At 40.9% G+C, this 23,572-nt stretch overlaps 2 protein-coding genes across 3 annotated transcripts; one reads left to right on the forward strand and one right to left on the reverse strand.

Moving 5' to 3' along the window:
* Positions 1 to 150: 150 nt before the first annotated feature.
* On the forward strand, positions 151 to 4,470 carry LOC143519495 (ferritin, heavy subunit). 2 transcript variants are annotated; one of them, XM_077012974.1, is made up of 6 exons: positions 151 to 169; positions 1,755 to 1,881; positions 2,588 to 2,691; positions 2,855 to 3,001; positions 3,454 to 3,579; positions 3,833 to 4,470. In XM_077012974.1, the coding sequence occupies exons 3-6, from the start codon at positions 2,590 to 2,592 to the stop codon at positions 3,980 to 3,982; spliced, it is 525 nt and encodes a 174-aa protein (XP_076869089.1). In that variant the 5' UTR covers positions 151 to 169; positions 1,755 to 1,881; positions 2,588 to 2,589; the 3' UTR covers positions 3,983 to 4,470. The 2 variants fall into 2 exon arrangements, with proteins under 2 accessions (XP_076869089.1, XP_076869090.1); XM_077012975.1 differs by lacking the exons at positions 151 to 169; positions 1,755 to 1,881 and adding an exon at positions 1,890 to 2,271.
* An 88-nt stretch (positions 4,471 to 4,558) lies between these two features.
* On the reverse strand, positions 4,559 to 22,442 carry rpgrip1 (RPGR interacting protein 1). The gene is given in 27 exon segments (XM_077012976.1): positions 4,559 to 6,514; positions 7,231 to 7,358; positions 7,492 to 7,576; positions 8,745 to 8,934; positions 9,282 to 9,376; positions 9,480 to 9,540; positions 9,665 to 9,729; positions 9,838 to 9,955; positions 10,271 to 10,476; positions 13,412 to 13,760; positions 14,035 to 14,177; positions 14,356 to 14,859; positions 15,118 to 15,235; positions 15,320 to 15,499; positions 15,592 to 15,642; positions 15,726 to 15,823; positions 15,906 to 16,108; positions 16,355 to 16,428; positions 16,592 to 16,738; positions 17,118 to 17,141; positions 17,344 to 17,467; positions 17,750 to 17,896; positions 20,847 to 20,949; positions 21,597 to 21,802; positions 21,927 to 22,044; positions 22,205 to 22,255; positions 22,358 to 22,442. Coding segments are annotated over 27 exon segments (3,882 nt in total). The 3' UTR covers positions 4,559 to 6,305.
* Positions 22,443 to 23,572: the final 1,130 nt, after the last annotated feature.

Here is a 23,572-nt window from a genome sequence, read left to right on the forward strand (position 1 = left end):
TTGGAATTCTCATGTGTCTTAATACTGAGAGTCTAGTTTCTGTTTTCTGTGTTTCTTTCATTCCTTTTTCTGTTTTCACTGATTTATTTCACTTTTCATGTGCTTTCAGACAATTGTTTTTTGAAGTTCTTCCCTCCAGCTGACCAGATTTCACTAATCATGGATAAAAGTAAGTATGAATTATGCATGACGTTTTGCCCTGTTTTTTTTTCTTTTCTTTTTTTTTTAACCACAAAATGATTAGTCCAACAGGAAACAAGAGTGCAGCAAAAGAAAGAAACAAATTCAAAGTTAAATGCAAAGCTGTAACTGAATTTGCAAAGCAAAGTAAACTGACACAATGTATTGGCTACGCCACGTTTACACAGCTAACTGTTAAAAAGTCAAAATGACTACTAACAAGTACTGCAGATGGATCTGTTTCTGTCAGCTACTTTTGCCAATTAAAGATGATATTTTACATATATGTATCTGCTAACTGTTAGAACAGTTCATACACAGATTTAAAGAGCTAAGGGATCCATGTTTACATTTGACTTTTATATTTCTGTTTTTAATCTATCATTCTAAAGCATGATCAGTCTTTTCACTGTTGATCTCACAGTTGAGTAACCATGAGTTTAATTAGTTTTTATGAATTAAACACTTACATATGATTTTACTTTCTAAAATATATTTATTTGAAATGTATTAAAATATGTAAATGTGCTCCTGAATATGTCCTGAGATAAGCTCTGATATCTTTGAGCTAAGCTGCCTCAGTTTACAGATTACATACAGTATGTAACCACAAACAATATCCTCATGATCATGTGATCAGATGTTTTATAAAACAATTATATATGTAGCTTTGTGAGACAAAATAGCAAAATTAGGGAGTGTTTTCTCCCAAAGCAAACATTGTATGTAGACTTATGTAATCCTAATGAACTAATGTTCAAAGCAAATGTCAACACCTTTCCTTCATATTTCCGATAGACTTGTGGTTATGGCTTTATTATTGTATGTAATAGGACAATAATTACTAAATCAGTAAGGATGATTTACCAATTTACTGAACTGATATATGCAAAATAAGAGTTGGACTTCATGAACTGGGGGTAAGGAGAAGCCTATAAAGTTTCAGTTGCGTCACAAGACTTTTTAACATTAACATTACTGTTAGCTATGCTAATGTGACCCCTGCCTCGTTGCATTGTCACCCCTATAATAACCAATCAGCTGGAGGTTGTTGTCATAACTGCAGCATATGTGCACACCTGAGCAGTGAACACATTGACCAACAGAAAGAAAACAGAACTCTAATGAGACAGGGCTGGACCTTTAGAGGTTTAGAGGACCTTTCAATTGAATTAAATTGAATTAGAGGGAATAAACATCTAAAAGAGAACTTAGAACCAGCTTTGACGATACAAAGTGGAGGATGAGCTATCGTTTACCAGGTTGTTGTCTGTATATTGTACTTAAAAATGTGCATAGTGTTTTGTACATCACTTTCTAAACATGGTAAATTGCCAAATAAATAAATGAAAGAAGTTGAGAAGAAAGCCGGTGCTTCAAACCAGTGTGCTTCATAATTCAATAAAGAAATCGCTCATTAAATTAAATCCTTAATTTCGACAGAAAGTACTTAAGTGACTTCAATTTTTCTGCTTTTCCTGTTGCAGGTTAGAACCAGTGACGGTCTCTGGCACGGCTTTGCTTGTTGTGATACATGATTTTTTGTTGTTGTTGTTTGTTTGTTTGGCCGGCAGGTGGCAGAAGTACACTTTCCAATATTCAGCCCATAATATACGGAGCCAAACGAAGAACATATTCAGTTAAACAACAAACACGTGCGACTGGACAGTTGGAGTATCGAGTTCGCTACGCAGGAGCGAAGTATGTTACAAATGACCTAACCAGCATCTGTAGCTATACCATAATAATATGCCAACACTTTGTGTACTATTTCCTGCCTGAAAATTGTGTGAAATATTTTGCCAGACTCTCACATTTAAATGTAATTTTAGCTTGCTATGATACTTGGCAGCAAGTTTTCAACAGGATCATTTCAACGTCGATTGTTAATCTCGGGTGATTTTGTTTCGCACGTTGTCGTTGCTCTGCAAACATTACAATGTAGTCTTTCAATGTCACTACTGACCTTGATCCGTTTTTCATGCGATGACTGATTATACATGATACTGTGACTCGTAAAACTCGCAATTAGTCAGTCGAGTACAGCAATAAAAATACACTGAGGCGAATTGATCATTGATCCCCCATTCGGTAAGTAGTTATAAGGGCGAATTGAGTTATTTTCACTAACGTTAGTGGCCTTGTTAAAATAACTTAAAATGACATTCTAACCTGGATTATCATCATGGTTCATCATGGTTTGCACAAAACACATACATGTAATATACACATACATGTAATATATGCAGTTTTGATTGTTGTTGATTTTTTGCATGTTTATCATGTGTGTATTTTTGGCACTGACCTATTTATGCTAGCATGAGGATGTTTTCGGTAGTGGCTTTGCATAAGGCAATCTGCCAAATGCTATAAATATAAAGGAAGCATTTGTTTTTTCTCTTTGTAGACATGCAGTCAGCGGTCAAACACAATCTCCACTCTGAGAGTGAAGCAGCCATCAATAAACTGATCAACATCAAGCTAACGGCATCCTACACTCACCTTGCTCTGGTGTGTCCAACGGTCCCGTCCTCATGTCTCTTAGCACTGACACCATCATTGTTATTTACTATCTCCTACTTAGCTAAAGGCAGCAGCCCTGATGAGTTCTGGAGCCCACTCTTCTTTATAGGTGTGTAATGTGGCACTGGTCTTCCTTCTCTTTCTCTTTCAGGGCATGTATTTTGACAAGGACAGTGTGGCTTTGCCCAACTTCTCCCACTTCTTCCTGGAGCGCTCAGAGAAGGAGAGTGAACAAGCTGAGAGACTGCTGGAGTATCAGAACTCCAGGGGTGGAAGAGTCCTTCTGCAGAACGTTTCAGTACGTCCGTGTGCCCACCCGTCTGCTACTAGGGAGGCCGTTTCAGAGACTTCAATTACATGTGCAACGAATCTAAAATCCCCCATTTCTTTCCCCATGCGGCCCTATTAGCATGGCTTGTATTTTTTATAATACAATTCTAATCTACATGTGATTGAGAAGTACAGCATATTGAGACTAAGAATATCGATATGATTATCAATATTGCTAAAATAGATTACCTCTCACCCCATCCCCCCCCCCCCTCCCCCCAAAAAATGTCACTGACCTGCTGTAATATGGATGACTACAGTTCAAATACGCAGTTCATTATGTACCTCTCAGGTTGTGTTGGTAATCAGATGCCCAAGCAGACAGTCATCACATCATCCCAGGTTCTAGTCTGATGTCATGTAATTTGCATTCTGTAGAGTGATTAGAATATTGAATCAATGTCTCTTTTTTTCTGACAGAAACCAAGCCGTGAGGACTGGAAAAGTGGTCTCGATGCGTTATCTTTTTCATTAGAATACCAGAAATCTCTCAACAATTCTCTGCTTGATGTTCACCGTGTAGCAGGCACACACATGGATCCCCATGTGAGTCTTTGTTCATGTTTCAATTTGTCAATTTTGAGATTTTTGGTGACTAGTTCAGTTGCAAAGTAGGTTAAGGTGTTACTTGATGCTTTACATCTGCAGGTTCCAAATTCTTACACACATGCTAAACACTGTTTTAAACACTTTCTTAATGCCAAGGCAGACATCTGCCTTTTCCTTATTTTCTATGGTGCTAGCATGTGGGTCCAAGATAGGTGGGTTTTGACGACTCTTAATGTGATCACTTCCCTAGCTGTGTGACTTTCTGGAGACCCACTTCCTGCCGGACAGCCACGAGATCATTAAGAAACTTGGGGACCACATCAGCAGCTTGACGCGCCTCAGCTCCAGCGAACCCAACGGCCACATGGGAGAATATCTGTTCGACAGACACACCCTGTGAACGGCTCCCCAACTTCCTCCACAATCATTCAGTCACTCCAGTTGCTAGGTCATCTGCTGTCTGCTTTCCTTGCTAAAAAGACATGAACTTTTGGCTTTTAAGATTTCTCTGGTCTTGCGTCTTGGGCAGTACACCTATGTAATCCTGAGATTGAGACATTACTTAAAGGCAAACAGAAGGTTAAGTACGCGTTTCCACACTCGCAGTTTAAATACATGTGTGTGGGTAGAATAAGAACAAGATCGATCATCATTCTGTTCTCAGATATCTCAGGAACTCCTGTGGCAATGTAGAGCTCCAAACTGGTCCTGAGTCAGTATGACATGAACAGGTCAGGATTCTATAAAATGTGTTGTCTGCCGTTTTGTGTTTCTTGAAAGACCAAAAGTTGTTGCATTTTGAAAACGTCATGTATCTGCTAATTTCAAATGGGTCTTGGTCACAGATGTAAAAAATGGACTAAGTAAAGTGAAACCCAATTGACAGTATATGGTGATATGCTTTATTTTGAAACATTTTCTTTGCAATTCTACAAGATCTGTTACCAAGGTACTAAAGCAAAATATGGCACAAATAAATAAATGGAATGAGTAAAACCCTTATCATTAAGACAAATAGAAACAAACAGTGCAGAGCGATTGGAATAGATAGTTTGGAAAGGGAACTAGTGGAAAAGTAGTATTTGCAAATTAGCTTTAGCTCAGTTCCCTGTTTAATAATGTAGGAGACTGGTGCATAAATACCTTCAGTCCACATTTATATAAACCTTATGGGTCCTGACATTTGACTGAATAATGCAAATGTTGAATGATGAGTCAGTATTTGTATTTAGTTCAAAACTAGACATAGTCCATGTTACAAACTGACTGTTTTAGAATGGAATCCATTCTAAAACTAAAATAAAAATCTTATTTTTGATTAAAGAAAAATTAGTTAGGGTACAACTATAAACTTCAGTTTTTGCCTGGATTATAACAAATGTCAGGTTGTCTATTACTACTTATTGTAGGCTAATATAGAAACATTGTTATATAGTTATACAAAAAGTTATTTGTGCTCATTGGTTGAATACAAAAAAAAAACTATATATAGTGGATAAGAAAACCCTAATGTGTTACTAAAAAATGCATTACTGCATAACTTAACTTCTTGATAACACCAAAAATGACACTGTTTAGTTTCTGGTTCTGCGTTATGGTCATTAAATGGTTTTCAGTGTATTGAGGTTGTAACACAGCAATTCCTAAATGTGTGCCTTGCTGGAAACAGTTAATAGCTAACAGTTACAATTTCTTCTAACATTTGAAGCAGTATATTAATTTATTTAGTGTTCTATTATTAGTCTTCATGACTTGATAGAGCAGAACAAACACAGATATCTAGTACTGGGTCTCTAAGTTTTACCATCCTGGAGTCACACAATCTCTACAACAGACCTACAGTATCATTATACTTGGGCAGCAGGGGAGCAGATTGACCTCAGTCACCAACTCCAGGTCATGGCAAGACACCATGACTGTAGTGGAAGTAGGATAAAATAGGATGAGACTGTCATTTGCAGTGTAACACCAATGATTCAAGCCACTGTGGTGAAATTAACCATTGTTTAACATTACTGGAGCTACCAATGGTTTAAATGTTTAATCCTAAAGTACATCTTGATGATCTTTGGCATTAACACTCTTAACTCTCATTAACCGACATCTTGGCAGTATCTAGTACAATGTCACCAATCTATTTTGTTCCATTCATTGATTTAGAGAATATAGTTGCATTGAGATTAGTGATGAACAAACCATGTAGGAGCCTGCCCTTGCCAGTAATCTCTGTTTAAATATAGGCTATGCCCCCATCCATTGAATTATATGTTTATATACCTTGTGAGACACCCAATACTGTATTTAAACCCCCATCATCCCACACAAACATGCAAAGTTGACACAAACCTTAAATGTGTCTTACTACTATACACAAATGTTTTTTAGATTTTCCAAAAAACAGAGACAGAATGGAAAACGTATGTAACATTGATTAAAATGTTCATAAAAATAATTCCACAGAGGTAGTACAAGATGCTCAAGGAGTAGTTTGTGAAGTAAGACAAACCTGCATTCAAGATTAAACCAGATGTCAAGAATCAGTTGAAAAGCGTGACAATGAAGGCTTGTCAAATTTTTGTCTGGGCATGAGTTTATTTGAATTCCAGAGCTGGCAATGTACCTTTCAAATGTCAGGATAAGCATAAAAAGATATACAATGTAAAACAGGGTCATATTTTCTTAACACTTTCTGTGTAAAAAAAAATGTTTCACCAACATCAACATTAGTTATCATTAAAATCACCTATTTGCATCTCTTCATTGATCTGCATCTCCCCATGTCTCTCCTCATCCTCTTCCTCTGTGTCCTCTGACACGGTCCTCCTCTTCTCCTCTTTCTTGTGATGCCAGTAAATTTCTGTTAAAGCCTCAGCAGCCTCTAGAGAAACTCTCAGCTTGCCAACCACATCCTGCTCATCAGCCATACTTATAACTAACGGGGAGAGAGGAAGAGTTCATAATGGATAAGGCAATGTCTTGTGTGCTGAGAACCTGAGCATCTGCACTCACTGGTTACTTTATTATGATCATCTGTACACCTGCTCAATCAGCCAATCACGCAGCAGCAGAACAAGGCAAAAACTAATGCAGACAGCAGATATGGCTCAAGACTTCAGTTAATGTCTGAAATAAACATCAGAGTGGTAGGGAATATAATCTGAGTGACTTTGTGGATGTTGGTGCCTGATTGGCTGGTTTGAGAGTTTGAGAAACTGCCAGATATCTATTTTAAAGTTTATATGGAATGGCCCACAAAACAACAGACATATCCACTGAATGGCAGTTCTGTGGGTGTAAATGATGAAGACGACAAATGTGCCATGACAAGCCATGTCCAGATGGACCCAAGAGCAGAGTCCATTAGTCACTACCCATTGGTACCATTCATGATTCAATAGGTTGCTGTCAGGATGTGGTAGAATAGTGTAGACTCACCGCATTAACAGGCATTAGACAAATGATATAATGCAATCATGTTAAGATAAAACAGAAAATACAACAAAAAAAAGCATAACAAAATACAAATCTGATGTGGAAATGGAGGTCCTACTCAGTATTGGTATTGTGTTCCTAGTTAAGAGACTCGTGAGGTTAATTATTGCATCATGTTATAACTTATTTATCTTTAAAAAGTCATTGCTAACTTACTGTCAATTTGACGTTCGATTATATCATTTCCCGTAAGAAGAAGTTCTTGTAACTCCAGGTAGGCATGGCCAACGTCTTCACATTCATCCTCCTCATTCAGTGGCTCACTGACCACAGTGAATTTCAACCTGAATGATTTGCAAGGAAGCAAAAATTTCTGGATAATTTGTTACTGCCTACTACTACACCCAAGTCACCTCTCTACAACCTTTTGTGATTCTTTTGTACATCAAACCCAGTGTAGAACAAGTTTCTGCCTACCTGCCCCGATTGGGGTCAGTGCCTTCCAACATCGTGTAGAGGTAGTGTCTCAGTGGAGCCGCCTCCATGGTGTCCACACGTATGACTGAAATACAGGCACAGACAATGAAGTAACCATCAGATGATGCTTAGCCATAGGCACAGACTGCTTGAACTATGGATCACCGTTGGCTGCGTTTCTCCCCTTAACCTGCATGTCTCTCCTGAGTGGGCCTGTGAAAGCTAATCTAGCCTCCACCAGGGCTCCAGCTGTTTTCCCTTTCAGAGTCACAACCATCTTGAGCTGGTTACAGGTTACAGTCCTGCGTCCTGGTTACAGGTTACAGTCCTGCGTCCTGGTTACAGGTTACAGTCCTGCGTCCTGAAGGAAGTAAGGCAATGAAACTGCTGGAAAGCCGTTAATCCAACGCCAGCCTTTTGTTTGTGCCTCATCGATGAAGAAAGGAATAAATGTGATACCAGATTGACATTACTGTAAAATGGATCGGCATTTTCCCCCAGGACACAGGTGGAGTTCAGACGGGTTTGGTGCCAGGACAGAGAAAGATGTAACCATATGTATGTTCTTTGTAAAATTTGTGAAATAGCATCTTTAATGTGGTTAGTTTTCCTTGTTTCCCTTTACAGAAAGGAGTACAGAAGGGATATGTGTGGGTTGTTGAATATGAATGAAGCCTACCAGTACATATTTGTAAATTACATAGCCATGTGCATAGTCAAACTAATGGACTACTTTCATGTTCCATGGTGAGAGATGGGAGAGGGACCCGTCAACGTCAACCTTCTGTGAACAGTCGACAGCATTTTCAGGAGCCATGTGACCCAGAATGTCATAGCTGGGACTTGAACATAAATATCAGCTGTCAAGTACACATTTGTACCGGTATGCAGTGCTTTGATAATGTTCAGCTTTGGGTCCTGTTGTGGTTCTTCAGCAGAAGAGCTGTCAGTAGTGAAGCGTGGTTGACATTTTTCAGAATTGCTTTCGTTTATGGCCCACGTTTTTATCTGTGTAGAGGCTCATTCACAGGGCCATATCTTATAGCAGTCATAGCTTAATGGTAGCAGTGGTGAGTTATATGTGCACTGACAGCATCAGTTATGTCCCTCTAAAAGATATGCAGAGCAAAGCAGCCAGTGGTGTGGATGATGGGTAAAGTCCATGACAGAGAAACAGGTAACAAGAAATAATCCAGAAATTCAACATGTGTTCCCTGAAGAAAATAATCATGTGTCAATAATAGTGTATTTACCTCTAGTAAAGTTATAATGTATTTCCTCCCCCTTGGTTGGTTTCCTTAGAGACATGGGGGTCTCGGTCGTTTCCATGGGAACACCGAAAAGTCGGTACTCCACATAGACTTGCTGCACGGACTGATCTAACGCCACACTGGAAGATGGGTCAAACAAAAGCGATAAAATCTCCACTCTCAGTCTGTCCTCCTGAAAGACACGAGACAAATGGTTAGCAACCCCACAATTGTCATTTAATTATTTACTTTAGATTGAGAAGTGTATTTCACAATAACTATAGTACAATCAAACACTGTTATTTGGTATTTTCACTTATCTAATAAACTAAAAATTACAGATTGCGATTCATAAGAACTTTAATAGAACAAATGTGCTATTTTGCCATTTTCTTATTGGTACATTTGGGGAATACTAGAAAACTATGGATCTTACAAAATAATGTGTGTGATTTACAATTATCTGATTTTATACATTACATTTTATACAATACATGAATTTACATTTATGACAAATCCCTCTCAAAGGCTATTCCATACCTTGTTAGCAGGTTTCAGTGGCTGTGGGGTTATAATATCACTCCCACTTGAAGCTGCTGATTCCTCAGACTCAGATAAGTCACGGTCCCTTCCAGCTGCACATGTAAAGACCCAACAGGATTACGCTATTCTTCACCTCATTGTTAAACATTCAGTTAGTGAATTAATCTATGTATAAACACATTTAGCATGACTCACTCTTAAATTGAAACTTTTCTTCTGTCTCTTGTTCCTCTTCACGTTCCACAGGCTTTGCTTCCTTTAAATGGGAAATTGTGGGATATTTTAATTCACTGGCGGGTCTTAGAACCAGCAGAAACTAACTAGGATTCAGACTTCATTTATGGTATAATACTCAGTCCATTCCTGCATCTTCCTCTTACTTGTACTCTTAAATGGTTTCTGGTACTCCTTTGCTGTCTGCTTTTTGAGACTGGCAATTGAAGACCTGAAACACAATTATAGCCAGATGTGGTGAACATGGCTAGTCCCAGACGGAATAATCTCATCTAATTCTTTTGCCAACAAGTTGGAAACTGCATCTGCTTAGCCAAACCTTGTCGTGGCGCGCTCAGTTGGGTCAACGTGACTGTGGAACCCTGACGTTTTGGTGATCTTTCAGGTCTATACATTTTGATTGGTGGAGGAGAGGGCTGTGGCTTTAGACACTTTAGCTAAGAGAAGGTGATGCAGATGAAGCCATGATTATGTACATTTTGACATGCAAATATTTATTAATGTTTGTCATCTTTGTAAAGCTTCAACTGAAATCAAACCAATATGCATTAAAGAATGAAGGAAAGTGTTGCTTCTATTTTCTATCACAAGGTCAACAAAATACATTATGGAAGAAGGCTCAGTTATGACATCATAACATGAAATCATGCTTCACAAAGTGCTGTGGAAGCCTGTGGAACAAAGTGCTGGTTGTCAATAATTGTCTAGTCAGACCAGTCAAGAAACGCAGACAGACACCCAAACATACAAACCCTGGGCTTAGCGGTCTGACTCTGTGACTCATCTGTGTTGTCAGGCCTCTTGTTTGACTCTTGTCCATTCCCCCTAGCTCTCTCCGTTTCTCTTGGTCTGGAAGGAGTCTGGTTGTAGCCATGGGACTGGAAAGGATACTTCCAACAGATATGAACTCTCACCATGCCTCTAGGACCCCCGGCAGGGTCCCTTAGGACATAATCACCTGATAAGACAAATTTACATTACTAATTAATATGTTATATACTGAAAAGCACCATGTTCCTTTGTAATTGTTAATGGGAAGATAAATCCTATAGTTAAGAGTATATCTGTAACGCCATGTAATACAGCAGTGTTAAGACACCACGACTTTTAAAAAGTTTTAAATTAAACGGGCGAATCCAAGCGCCTAACCACAAAATTATGGACAACTGAAGCGTCTGTCAAAACGATGTGGGGAAAAGGGGCAAAAGAAAACACTGTACATGGTACAGGAAAAAGCAGAGAAATAACTGAAAGAATGTGGATGTCTCAATGTAAAAAAACAAAAAAACTAACTCAGAACACCAGGGGTCATAGCTGGCTCGCCAGAGCGAGAAAAACTCCAAACAAAAACCCTTTCCAAAAAGAACCAGGTAACTAGATAGAATGAAGGAAAACTTGAGGACCAGAGAGTGGTGCAGAAGCAAAAACGTTTGAACAGAAAAACAAGAGCAAGATGACAAGACACCAAAACGTAACGCGATACCGAGAGGGGGAAAAACCAGCTGGCTGCAAGAACACAGCATAGGACTACAAACAACTCAGCAGTGAGACTCTGCATCTGGGGTCATCACTGCTGATTGCGCTGACCAGAGCTGGCTCATGAGCTCCCCCCGGTGGTGGTAGATGGTACAACACTGGAGACAGACCTGACAATATCATACACATAAAATATCACCACATATTTCACCACATATCTTGTCTAATCTTGCTATGTTTTAAAACCTTTACAATTTTTGGTGGTGGAACTCTTAACCGTGATATAATCATGGCATGCAATCCAAGTCCAGCATAAATTTCCTGGTTTAATTCTGTTTTACAGTGAGAACAAGTATTTGATACACTGCTGATTTTGCTGGTTTTCACACTTGCAATGCATGTAGAAATCTGTAATTTTTATCATAGGTGCTTTTCAAGTGTGAGTGATGGAATCTAAAAACAAAATCCAGAAGATCACACTGAATGACTTAAATCATTAATGTGCATTTCTACATGCATTGCAAGTGTGAAAACCAGCAAAATCGGCAGCGTATCAAATACTTGTTCTCCCCACTGTATATTATGTTTATATTATGTTAATTTATATATACAGTATTTAGGCTACAGGCTGTTGTTACCATACAAAGGTGTACTTGTTGAGGGTATGTGTAATGCTGGAGTTTTTCTCACTCAAGTTGATCCATTTGATGTCTGCCTAGGACCTAAAATCTCTTCATGGCAGTTTATAGTGGGGAAGGTTGATAACATCTTTGGAATGAGTTTTTTGTTGCTGAATTGATTGCTGTAAATCAATGCCAATTCCTGTGTGTGGAGCTTGTTTTTCCTGATTTTGCTGATCACACAATCTGGTCTGCAGATAGAGATGACTGTGGTCTTCTGGACAAGGTACATGGACATGGAACTGACAGGTTGCCTCCTTCCACATAATGAGTATTCACTCAGTGAATTACACTGAATTGTAGAATTATAGTGAATTAAGCCTTTTATAGACCTGTTTGAAAAAAAGCCATTCTTCTTGGAGCAGCTCAACCAATCCCACTTTGGTTCACAAGGCCAAAGGCACTTGGCAGCTCATGATTTGCTAATGATTAGCCAATCAGCATACTGAGAAATTGACCTCATTGATTACTGATTGCTCGACCGTTTTTGATGGCAAACCTACTACTCACAGCTACTCTTCTGTCCTTGACACTTACTAATGGTTTCTGCACAAATCTTTATCATTAGGCCCTCCGTGAGCAATTCACAAATTGAGAGCTTTTTTAGGACTCTGCAAATATTGTAGACACTGGATTAGTTCCTGTATTGCTATTTCACACTACTACATGATCTTCTTAAAGGTAACCCTGGTTACCTGGCCCAAATGTCACTACAGGCTGCTATTGAAGAGCTGAAATCAGCCATAGTGTCTTGGCTGGCTCTAGGCCTTTATGCCTCTTGCCCCATCTCTGTGCTCTGTGCTGAATAGGTTATTTAACTAAAGCCTGCAAACTCACTGTGGGTCAAATTCACCATTTACATATACTCTGAGTATACGTTTGGGGTTCACATGATTATGGATGATTGTAGCATCACTGAGGTGTCTTGACAGCCCCAGTTAAGGATGCCAAATTGGTACATGTGCTTTAGAAGCAGTTAAGCTACCCAGTGAATCGGTCATTGTGATAATCAAACCACACACCCATACTGGTGATTCCAGTGAGGTTGGACAGCAGGCTTATTGATGCAGTGGCGAAAAGGGCAAGTTAAAGTCCTTCAAGCTTTCCGCTGATTTAATCTCTGACTGATGCCTAGTTTTCCTCTATCTATGAGTCATAGTCCAGTTCTCCATGCTAGGAAAACTTGTACATCACTCCACTCTGGTGCAAAAGGTTTGTACTCCTGTCCATGGCCACTCTCTAGGTGACATAGGGGTGGATTATATGGTCAATCACTTTCACACTGTTGGTGGACCAATACATTTAGGGAGCAAAAACAATTATTTATAATTGTGTTACCTGTCGCAAGGTCAATGTGACATCTCAAACACAGTGGCTCCTCTTGGAGCCCGGTCAATGGATTATGGTGCGCAAACGTGATAGACAGAGTTTAAAACCTAGATGGAACCTTAATAGGTCCTGACCTGTTAACAACTAGATGGTCCTTAACAGGTTCTGTTAAAGATGCCTGTTTAATTCAATTATACTGTAGGTTTAATGGTAGATCCCTGATGGTGTATTTATTTCATTCTATGAAGAGTATGCATAGAGCAAGCACTGACATCAAGCTCACAAGCACCAACTCTGTCAGTTTTAATCAGTCACTGATAGGAGTTTCTGCTGAAGTGTCTGGTGAGTGTATAATTGTATTTTTGTTGTCAGTAAGTTGTCAGTAATTGTTGCCGTGCTTCGTCTTACCTTTGATTGGTCTGCCAGCTGCCAGAGCTCGGAGTGGAATTGGTGTTTTGGCCAGGTAAGTAGGAGGAGTCTGGCCTTCACTCTCATCAAACACATACACCCATAGGCTGCCCACCTTCAGGTATTCCATCAGATCTGCTGTAGCTGCTAATGGGTAAGTGGTGGAATCTGCAAAAACTGGGTCTGTACAGCATGGTACTACAGCAGTGGAATGAGGAGGTAGGTCATACAGGCGATAAGTTAAATAAGCATCAGGCAGAAGTCCCGGCCAGCGCGTGCTAAGGCCCACGCAGCGTTCCAGTACTACCACCAGTTCATTTGGTATCCCTCCACCAAAGTCATATAACTCCTGAAAAAGTTATGAAAAATACAAGAATTGGTTGAAATTAATTTGATTTATTTAGTCAGATAAAACACCAATATATTCAACAAGTTCTTGAAATTTTTTTTTAACAAAGCGTGATTTTCAGAATCTTTTGGCTTCCATTAATATTGCTTGCCATAAACACATGAATGAACTGAATCATTGCATTTTTCAATTTGATCGCAATATTAGGATTCCCATAACAGTTATAACTTCTAGACACATAGCATATGTTACGTTGCTGTAAGTGAGTCTTTACCTTTGACTGTATGCTACTACAGTCCACAGGTCTTTGAACAGGGCATCTTTCAGTCATTCTGTCTTTGTCTCCTCCTGTTGACTCCACCTGAGGGCAAAGACAGACCCAGAAGTCCAGGGCCCCTATGATCTGTCCCTCAGACCCTGAGCAGTAAAGAGAAGACCAACTCAGTTTTGAGTGCAGAGTAATACTATGACTGGTCTCCCAGCAGAAAGAAACTTAAAGAGCTTAGAATAAACATACTAAACTCCCCCTGCTCCAAGGAAGCAATTCTCTGATGTTCTGGAAGGGTCACTGCCACTGCCCCATTGTTTCTCTAACCTGTGATGTTGGCTGTGCCCTTCACACGTTCTCTTCTTCGCTGTAGCGCCCCCATCAAGGAAATCCTTGCTCTGCCCCAAGTTTTAAACCGCACCCCTCCTAGAGCCTGATGCAGTTCAGCATGTACAGAAGCTCCTTGTTGCCCAAGCTTGGTGAGGTCATGGCCAGTGAGGACATAGCTCGACGTAAAGCCATAATTTGGCCGTGTCCCTGAAACCATTGGTGTTGAGTGCACTTCAAAGTCAAGGAATGCGTAGGTGCAAAATGTCACAACCTCGTGGTAATCCCCAGTATCTGTCTGAGCCATGAGCCTCAGTCCACTAGGGGTGAAGGTCACTCCTTTCAGGTGGAGCTCAAGCAGGGATTCTCCTTCCCGTAGACTGCTGTAGATGTTCTCCTCCTCCATCTGCTGCACTAACTCCTTATCCAGACCTGCCCATGTGCACTGCTGTGGTATGGTCCACTTATTACCTCCTGGCCTGTAGGCAATGTCTTTTAGCTGAGCTGAGACAACAAATGAAACAAACACACCCCAGAATGCAAACACAGAATATTAATATACATGTCTATCCAGTCCTCACAGACTCTCAGGTTTTTGTCTATGGCAGCTACCTGTACAACTGTACCAGGTGAGTTTATGATTGCTTAATTCAAATGTGTTGGGAACTAAGTTAGAAACAGAATTTGGATTATCTGGCAGTCAGCATGAACTGGAATGAGAAACACAAATTGAATGTCTCTGGAAATGTTTACCATAGTTACCTTGTAAGTTTTTTATTTGAAGAGCTCTACTTTTTAACAGTGTGTCTTTTTCAGTGGCCCACTTCCTGTTCTGTGCTCTTTCCTTTTCGGTTCTCTCCATTACTGTTTTCATCTCAGCCTGGTAAAAGTGGAATGATCTATTTTATTACTACTCTCAGTGTAGTAGATAATGTCTGGTCACTGTAGTTGTTTGGGGGTTTACCTGCAGATCACCATTGAGACGATATTGTATTTGCAGCAAGTCTCGAGTTTTATTCAACTCAAGTACTGTTTCTGCATGAGTGGCCTGTAGAGAAACCAGTTCACGATGTGGGTCCTCGACTTTCACATCAGCCCCCAGAAACCACAGCTCCTCACAACTCTCATGACGCAGTCTGAAAGCCTGAAAGTAAGAGAGAGATTGAGTTAGAACAGAAAATTTAACATTTTCTGTACCTGCAGGTTGTCTTTACTTATCCAGCATAATCAACTAACCTTAATCTGCATCAGAGTTTCACTGAGGTCTTCTGCACTCAAATCAAATTCCTGTGTAATGTAAATGCAATGTAAATGTTGACACCATTATAGCTCTAAATTGTAAATCCCCTCAATTCAAATAAATTACTTACTTTTGTCACCCTATCTAGTTTCTCTTCCAGAGATGCCACTTCCTGTCTGTGATGTAGCACTTCCTTTTCATGTGTTTCTTTGAGAGCGGTGGTCATGGCTATATGAGAAAACAGTTATTCATTTACAGTTTTACAGCAAGGAGTATCCATGAGTTAACATTCTAAGCAATATTGTCATACCCCTCTCCTGTGTTCTCTCCTCTTGAACCTCTTCGTACATGTGTCTTAACCTCTCTTTCTCCTGCTCCAACTTCTCCCTCTCTTGTTTCTCCTCCTGAAGCTGTTCCTCCAGCCGTTGTATCACAGTTCTCGGTCTCCTTTCTCTCAGTGACTCACTCACGTCATGTTCGTGGTCTTCCCGATGGCTCTGGGCAGACAGAGTGCTATGGTGGAAATCAGTCAAGAACTTGGTTGTGATTTGACCTGCCCAGAGAAGCACCCACTGCAGACAACTACATGTTTTTAAACTCTAAACTACATAGTCTGAAAGAAACTCCATTAAGCCGCTTGATCCTGCAAACCATGGATGGACTGGTTGCATCTCCTGAAGTCAAACTGGTTTACTCAGCTGTTCACAGAACTCAGCAGATGTCTGTTAATGGCTAAATATAGAATATGCTGTAACCCACCTCTCCAGAAGAGCATCATAGCTTTTCTTCAGGAGATTTCTCTCCCCTTCAAGATGTGAGACCCTTTCCTGAAACTAAGATGGAGAAATTACCATTCTGAATTTTATACATTTTATTACATTATTTTACTAAACATCACAGGACAAGTATACAGTTGGAAGAAAAAAATGTGGTGTACAGTGTGTTTGTGAAGAGACCCCAACATTTTCTAATATAAAACTAATGGAATTGCAGTACCTCCTCCAGTCCTTGCAGTGAGAGTGTGGCAGTATTGAGCTGACCCTCAAGTGTCAGCACTCTGTACTTCTCCTGTTTCAGGTGCTCACTCAGCTCCTCCACCTTCTCCAGCAAAGCCTCCTGTCTCTCCTGAAGTGACCTCTGACCCTATAGTACAAAAAAGAGTTCGTAAAATTGTTGGTTCCACTAGTTGTCGTGTATGTGTGGAGCAGAGTGTAACATCTTGCCATTTAAGCCTTAAGAACTGCTGACTTAAACAGGATTAATTTGAGCAAATTTGCAATTGTGCTATTGAAGTTACAGTCAGTGCTATTGGAGTTACAGTCTCAAGTGCATAAAGAGATTATGGTGTCATAGCTGTGGTGCTAAAAAGTGGATGAATGACTTAGTCATGAATTAGTAACTAGTTAATGAATTAGTTACTGACACAAATTAAAGCCTATAATTGTTTACTTCTGCATAGCAACACTGAATGTGCAAATGCTGTATCTGCATAAGTGCATGAAGAACGTTTATTGAAACACACCTCTTCCAACTGGGTCTCATATGCCTAAAAGAAAAAAAAAACAACAACCGAAAAATAGAGCAACACAAGTGGGGGGTCTCGTACTCACTCCTAACTCATGTTACTACATATTTTGAAGTTAATCTTTCCCCTAGCATTTAGATGATGAATAAAACATAGTATATAATTTTACTTGTAATGAGAATTTAATAGATACAAAGTCTTACATGGAGGCTAATAGGTAAACTAAAATTTGTTAACTTAACTCTTGAAGGATGGTGAATTTCTCCTGAGTGACCAGAAGAGCAGCACTCTTTTCAGACAGCTGTTTCTGCAGTCTGATCAGATCTACATTGTCCTTTATTGTGAGTCTGTAAACAAGAGAGTAGTTACTCTATATATGTATGGATTCATACGAAAATTACTCAGACTAGTTTTGTCTGTATACATTTGTCTTAAAAAACTGCTCTTTTTTGCAGTTTTTCTTATGCCAAAAATTCACTGCTCTAGAGTAAAATTTTTTTATCTGCATTGCTTTTAGCAAAATTGCGATTTGTGCCTTACTTGATATATCATTATTCTGCATTATTACACCTTAATTTGTTTTGTTTCAATGGCAAAGATTAAAAACACGTAGATAGCCATGTCCCTACCTGTGTCCGCCGGCTTGCAGTCTGTGCAGCTCTTTGATAGTGTCTTCTAGTTCTTTCTCTTTCTCTTTAAGGGTTTCTCTCAGGGACTGATTGACATGTTCAAGCTCTGTGAACCTTATGTGCTGAGTTTCTAAAACACTAGACCTGCTGACAGAGAGGAGAGGAGAGGAGAGGAGAGAAGAGGGAGTAGAGGAAATGAGAGGAGGAAAAAGGAGAGGAGGAGAGGGAGTAAATGGGTATTTTGCTCTTTGATCAAAGGTGAAAATGAGGTTGATGTTAAATAAAATAACCAACCCTTAAAACATTGGTGTTCATTTTACTCCCCTTAATATGCAAATTTTTGCAGTGTAGAAAATTAATTTTCTGGACCAAAAACATATTCCCTTCATAATATCTCCATAAAATATATTGTTTTGCCTTTAAAACTGATGGGTCTTTCCAGAACTTTCTGCAACTTGTCACGGTACGACGGGCCCCCTGCCAATCGCCCCCATCCACAGCGGTAATTGTCCTGTTGTTATTGCATTGTGTTCACCCCTCAGTTGGGCCTGCCCCCACCTGACGGCTGTTTGTCCATCTATATATATCTTGTCTTTGTACCAGTTGACTGCTGGTTATTATATCCTTAATTCGGATCAGTTCATGGGTCTTGGGTTTGCACACGTTATTATTAAACCCTCCTTTTTCCCTGAGACTTGGCACGGTTACTTCCTTTTTGTTCGCACTCCCTGCCCGTCACAGAATGACCAACCACCTTTCGGAAGCCGCCGAGTCTCTTTTACTTTCTCCTTCGTTCGTGGTCATGTCTCGTGGTAAGTGTTTGTCTGCTTGTTATTTTGTTGATTATATGTGTATGGAGAGGGAGCTGGGTCTGTTGTCGCTCGTCCCGCCGTGCGTAATTGTTAGTTTGTGTTGCGCACTGTGTGTAGCACGGCAGTGACTGTAGCCTGCGACCCTGGTAGTGCTCTCCTTGTTAAGAGACTGCGTACGCCTTGCATGTTTGCTCGTCCGTCGTCGAGTGTGTGTATGTGTGTGAGTACTATATGTGTGTCTCCTGTTTGTCTTGTCTGTTCATGTTCATTTTGTCCTAAAGTGTGCCTGAATTGTTTAATGTAATTCACCGCATGCACCTCTGCCTTATACGTGTTTTGGGGGTGGGGGGCTAGTGGGGTCTAGTGCCAGCCCTGATCAGGGATATGAGGGTGTTCTCCGGAGCCGGTAGGGGCCCCTCCCCAGCTTTTTGGGGTTTACTGTATAGCCCCTGGGTTCCTGTGATGGGAGACCTGGGGTAAGCTGTACAGGGGTGTCCCCTCCTGCCAAGATGGAGACTCCTCCACCCAGGTTCGGGGAATGCCAAGAAGGTCAGGGTAAGTGTGTGTTTGTGTTTTGTTTGTGTGTGTGTGTGTGTGTGTGTGTGTGTGTGTGTGTGTGTGTGTGTGTGTGTGTGTGTGAATGTTGTGTGCAGGTTGCCCCCTGGGGGCAGATTGTGACTCTCCTGGACCTTGTGGTATCTCCAAAGTAGGTAGGAGCCCCCTTATGTGTGACTGGAGCCCTGGTATTAAAGAGCCCCCCTGAGGGGGAGGGCTCCCCAGATGTGTGGGGACCAGAGGGCTCCAGTCTGAAGAGCTCCTGCTGAAGAAAGAGGTCCCTCCTCGTGCTTGGGGTGACCAGGAGGAAGGACCTGGGGTGTAGCCGGTCACCTCAGGGATGGAGTGTCCCCCCCTGGAACCTTCGGTGGGGTGGAGGAGTCCACCCTGCTATGAACCTCTCTGTGAGGGGCGTTCTCCCCAGCCGGTTAGGGTTGCCTAGGGCCATGGTCTCTGGTGCTCCTGGGTAGGGTGGAGGAGTTCGCCTTGCGATGAGCTTCCCTGGGAGGGACAGTCTCCACAGGGGCTCAGGGAGATCCCCTGCTATTGGTAGGGGTTAGCTCCGAGATGAGAGGTAGGTCCGGGAGGTGGATAGCCTCTCCCCGGGGAGGTAGCCTGCACACACGCACACTTTTGTGGGGTTCAGCGGCCTACAAACGGCCATCAGGTAGGGGCATGCTAATAGACCCCGCCCACTTGAGGGACAAACATAACAAACAACAACAGGACAACTACCGCTGGACGGGGGCAACTGGCGGGGGGGGCCTGCCGTACCGTGACTGACTCCCCCAACAAGCCGCACTTCCCCCTGCACTTCGATCAAAGGTGAAAATGAGGTTGATGTCAAATGAAATATTCAACCCTTAAAACATTGGTGTTCATTTTACTTCACTTAACATGCAAAGTGCAGTGTAGAAAAGAAATTTTCTGGACCAAAAAAATAATAATATGATTTCCTTCATATTAATGTATTTAATATCTCCATAAAATATTTTTCTTTAAAACTGATGGGTCTTTCCAGAACCTTCTGCAACGTGTCACGGTACACGGTTGTTGCGTTGTGTTCGTCCCTTTGGTGCATTTAGCATGCCCCCACCTGATGGCCATTTTTCCATATATATATGTGTTGTCTTTGTACCAGTTGACTAATGGTTATTATATCCTTAATTCGGTTCATGTCACGGGTCTGTTTGCGCACATTATCTTTAAACCTTTTTCCCTGAGACTTGGCGTGATCGCTTCCTTTTTAGTTTGCACTCTCTGCCCATCACAAAACTGGTTGTCATGGGGAATAATGCTGGAGAACAAGGAGAATTAAACGATACTGCTAATTCAATAATTTTTAGTGTTTGGTGTATTTAAACCCCTTGTTTGGTCAAGTCTGCACTGTTCACTGTTGTTTGTACTACAGACTACTGTCCTTGTCCAAGACTGTGAGTTTGTTACTGTTTGACTGCTTGGGTTTGCTCTTTGTATTATCATGGATAATTCCTTCTGGATTGCCCTTTATTAAATCTCACTCCTTTCAGCATTTATGCCTCTGTGCTCCATAACGCTCCAGGTGTCACAAGGAGAGGGTGATTAGGTGAGAAGATATAACATTAAATATGTAGATAACTTACACTGTTTAAGTCTCTCTTCAGCATTAAAATAGTACAGTTACATAATTTGAAATACTGTCTGTGCCGAGCCGTCTGTGAATGAATGTAAAATGGGCCAGACACACTTACAGTTTCTCAGTCTCTCTGGTGTTTTCTAGGGAGCTGTGAGTACAGCAAGCAGGTGCAGTCCGAGCCACACGTCTGGCCCCGCCCTCTCCGTCCAGACCCCGGCCTGGAAAATGAAAAAAGACACCGGGTCAGCACTGGAAAAACCAGTTTGAGTCTCCTCGGTTTTCATATTCTTTTGTATTGCAAGGTTACCTCTGATTGAACACAATCTAGAGAACTAAATGAAGGCAGTAGAGCCCTCTAAAGGTTCACATTTGGCACTTTTTGTCAAGGTATGCGTCATGAGAGGAATAGTGTAGACACCTGATCTACACTCCCACATACCAGAACAATGTGAATGCCAAAATGGATTAAAGAATCATCAGACGTGCTTATGCCATTAACATTCTCTAAACAGTGGACTGGATAGCTTGTATTATTTCCCTTGCATTTCTATGTTTGCACTAGAGGTTGGTTTCTTTAATACTGTCGACACGTGTGTATGTGTATAGACAGACAGACAGACAGACAGACATAAAAATTGTTGTAAAGTACACAAGTTTCCAGACAAACAGGACGTTTTCGGACAGAGGTCCTTCATCTGCCATGTCTCTCACTGGAAGGTCCCCTCCTGTCTCCATAGTCATAGATATTTTAATTGATTGTCAAAAACAGAGTTTATAACAGTTTCCAGCAGAACCAGTACTGGAGAAACAGAGAGGCGAGCTTCAGAAATAACTTCAGAAACTTTTGTGTAGTGAGTCTTCTCACCGGTGTGTGGTCTGTGGGGGGCTCGTCCACACAGGCTCAGGATCTGCTGTCTGGCTGCACTGAGTTTGCCTTGTAGCACCTCCTTCTGGCTCTCCAAAGTAACTACACGAGCCTCCAGCTCCTCAATTGCTTCATCTGTGTCAGTACGGCGTCCTCCTGCTGAGCCAGTTTGTCCGTACCTCAACTTCAGGACTCTAGTGGACAGCCTTGCACACCGGAATGGAGAGAAGGGTTGTGTGTGTGTGCGTGTGTGAATGTGGGCATGATGTGTGCGTGTGTGTGTGGACATGTGTTCTGACCTAAAATGCTGGAGTGGCTGAGTCTGTTTACCTGCGCAGTTTTAGTTCTTGTGTACGAGTATGGTGTTTGAGGAGCATGTTCTCCTCTTGGAGATGGAGATACTGCTCCTCAAGCTGCTCCCGCGGGACTTTGAACACACGCTGCCTGTCTGATAGAGAGAAGAGAGATGGGGAAAGGGAGGGAGGGTGCAGGAGAGAGAATGAATGAGGGAGAGAGATGAGGATATCAGTGTGGCTATTATTAAAAGAACAATTAAAAGAATTACAATATCCTAATTTTATCTCTCTTACTAATTCAGATTTTGATACCTTTAATTTTCAGCACTTGTGGTGTTCTTCTCCAGGATCTAATGTTTTGTTCTGAAATTTGGAACAGATTGAAAGACTTACTCTCATTCACTTCAGTGTAAAAAAACGTTTGCAACAACGTCTGGAGAAACACACATGCACACCCATAAACACCTTGCATGACTAGCATGGATCCTCCTCTCGGCCCCACGTCCCTCACTGGAAGGTCCCCTGCTGTCTCGTCCATAGTCATAGACATTCTGTTTGTCAAAACGTAAGCAGACTTGTTTGTCATCTCATGTGGTAGAGTTTATTCAGAAAGAGGGAGTATTAGACTAACTCTAAGACTGACTTCACTATACCCAGGAACTCACAAAACTTCTCACAACTAGAAATTACAACTAGGATCACTAAAGTTCTCCACGGTCGATAATTTATTGCAAGATCTACTGCAATCCCTTCATCTAGAGGTGAAACACTGACCTGGCTATCACCACATTTAACCCCTCCAGTCCATTCAAAAAGCTTTTTCTTTGTTCAGTTTAAGCGGATGAAGGGATCAAGGCAGTACAAGGAGTGAAAAGGAGAAGTTCTCATTTTATCCTTACCTTTGATGAAAATGCTCTTGTCGCTTAAAGAAGTAGAATACGTCGGATATTAAAGAGAACTTACTGCTGCCTGCTGGCTTCTTGCTCATTCATCTAAGTCATCTGGTCACTGCCAGTATGTCCATGACCTGTCATCCGTGTCTGTCCCCTGCCAAAACCTCTTCTGTCTTCCTCTCTGTTTTCTGCGTTTCAGTTCATTGTACTTGTGTCTTCATTGAGTTTAAAGCAGGATGGAAAATCTGCTTGTAAGATGCTCTTTCACTGACCCCAATCTAATCTCCTTAATAATCTGTCTCTCTCTCTCTCTTTCTGTCTGTCTTTCTACTTCCTCCATCTGTCTGTTCTCCATTTTTCATCCTTCTCCAACCAGTGTAACTTCTACACTCTTTTTTGGATTTTATACTGCATGAGCCTCATGATAAAGCACATAGCAATTTATGAGAATTGAATATGCATAATCTTCTTATGGCATGAATGAAATATCACGTTTCTTTGCCCTAATACAAAATAATTTAATAGTAATGCAAAAACTTGGCTGTGATTGGTTGTAACAAATTTAGTTTGAACTGATTGGCTGCAGTGTTGTGTCACACTTATTAAGAAAAGAACAGAAGGTCTATGAAGATAATCAGATTACAGAGAAAAAAGAAGGATTAAAATGTGTGTGTGTGTGTGTGTTTAAGACAGAGAGAGAAGGAGAGAGGTGATGTGAGTTTAAAGTAGGTTTTGTGAATGTATTTAAGTTAAACCAGGTTATATTTGTATTTATATTCTAATTTGC

This window comes from Brachyhypopomus gauderio, chromosome 7 (genome assembly GCF_052324685.1).
Source record: "Brachyhypopomus gauderio isolate BG-103 chromosome 7, BGAUD_0.2, whole genome shotgun sequence".
NCBI classification, from domain to species: Eukaryota; Metazoa; Chordata; class Actinopteri; order Gymnotiformes; family Hypopomidae; genus Brachyhypopomus; species Brachyhypopomus gauderio.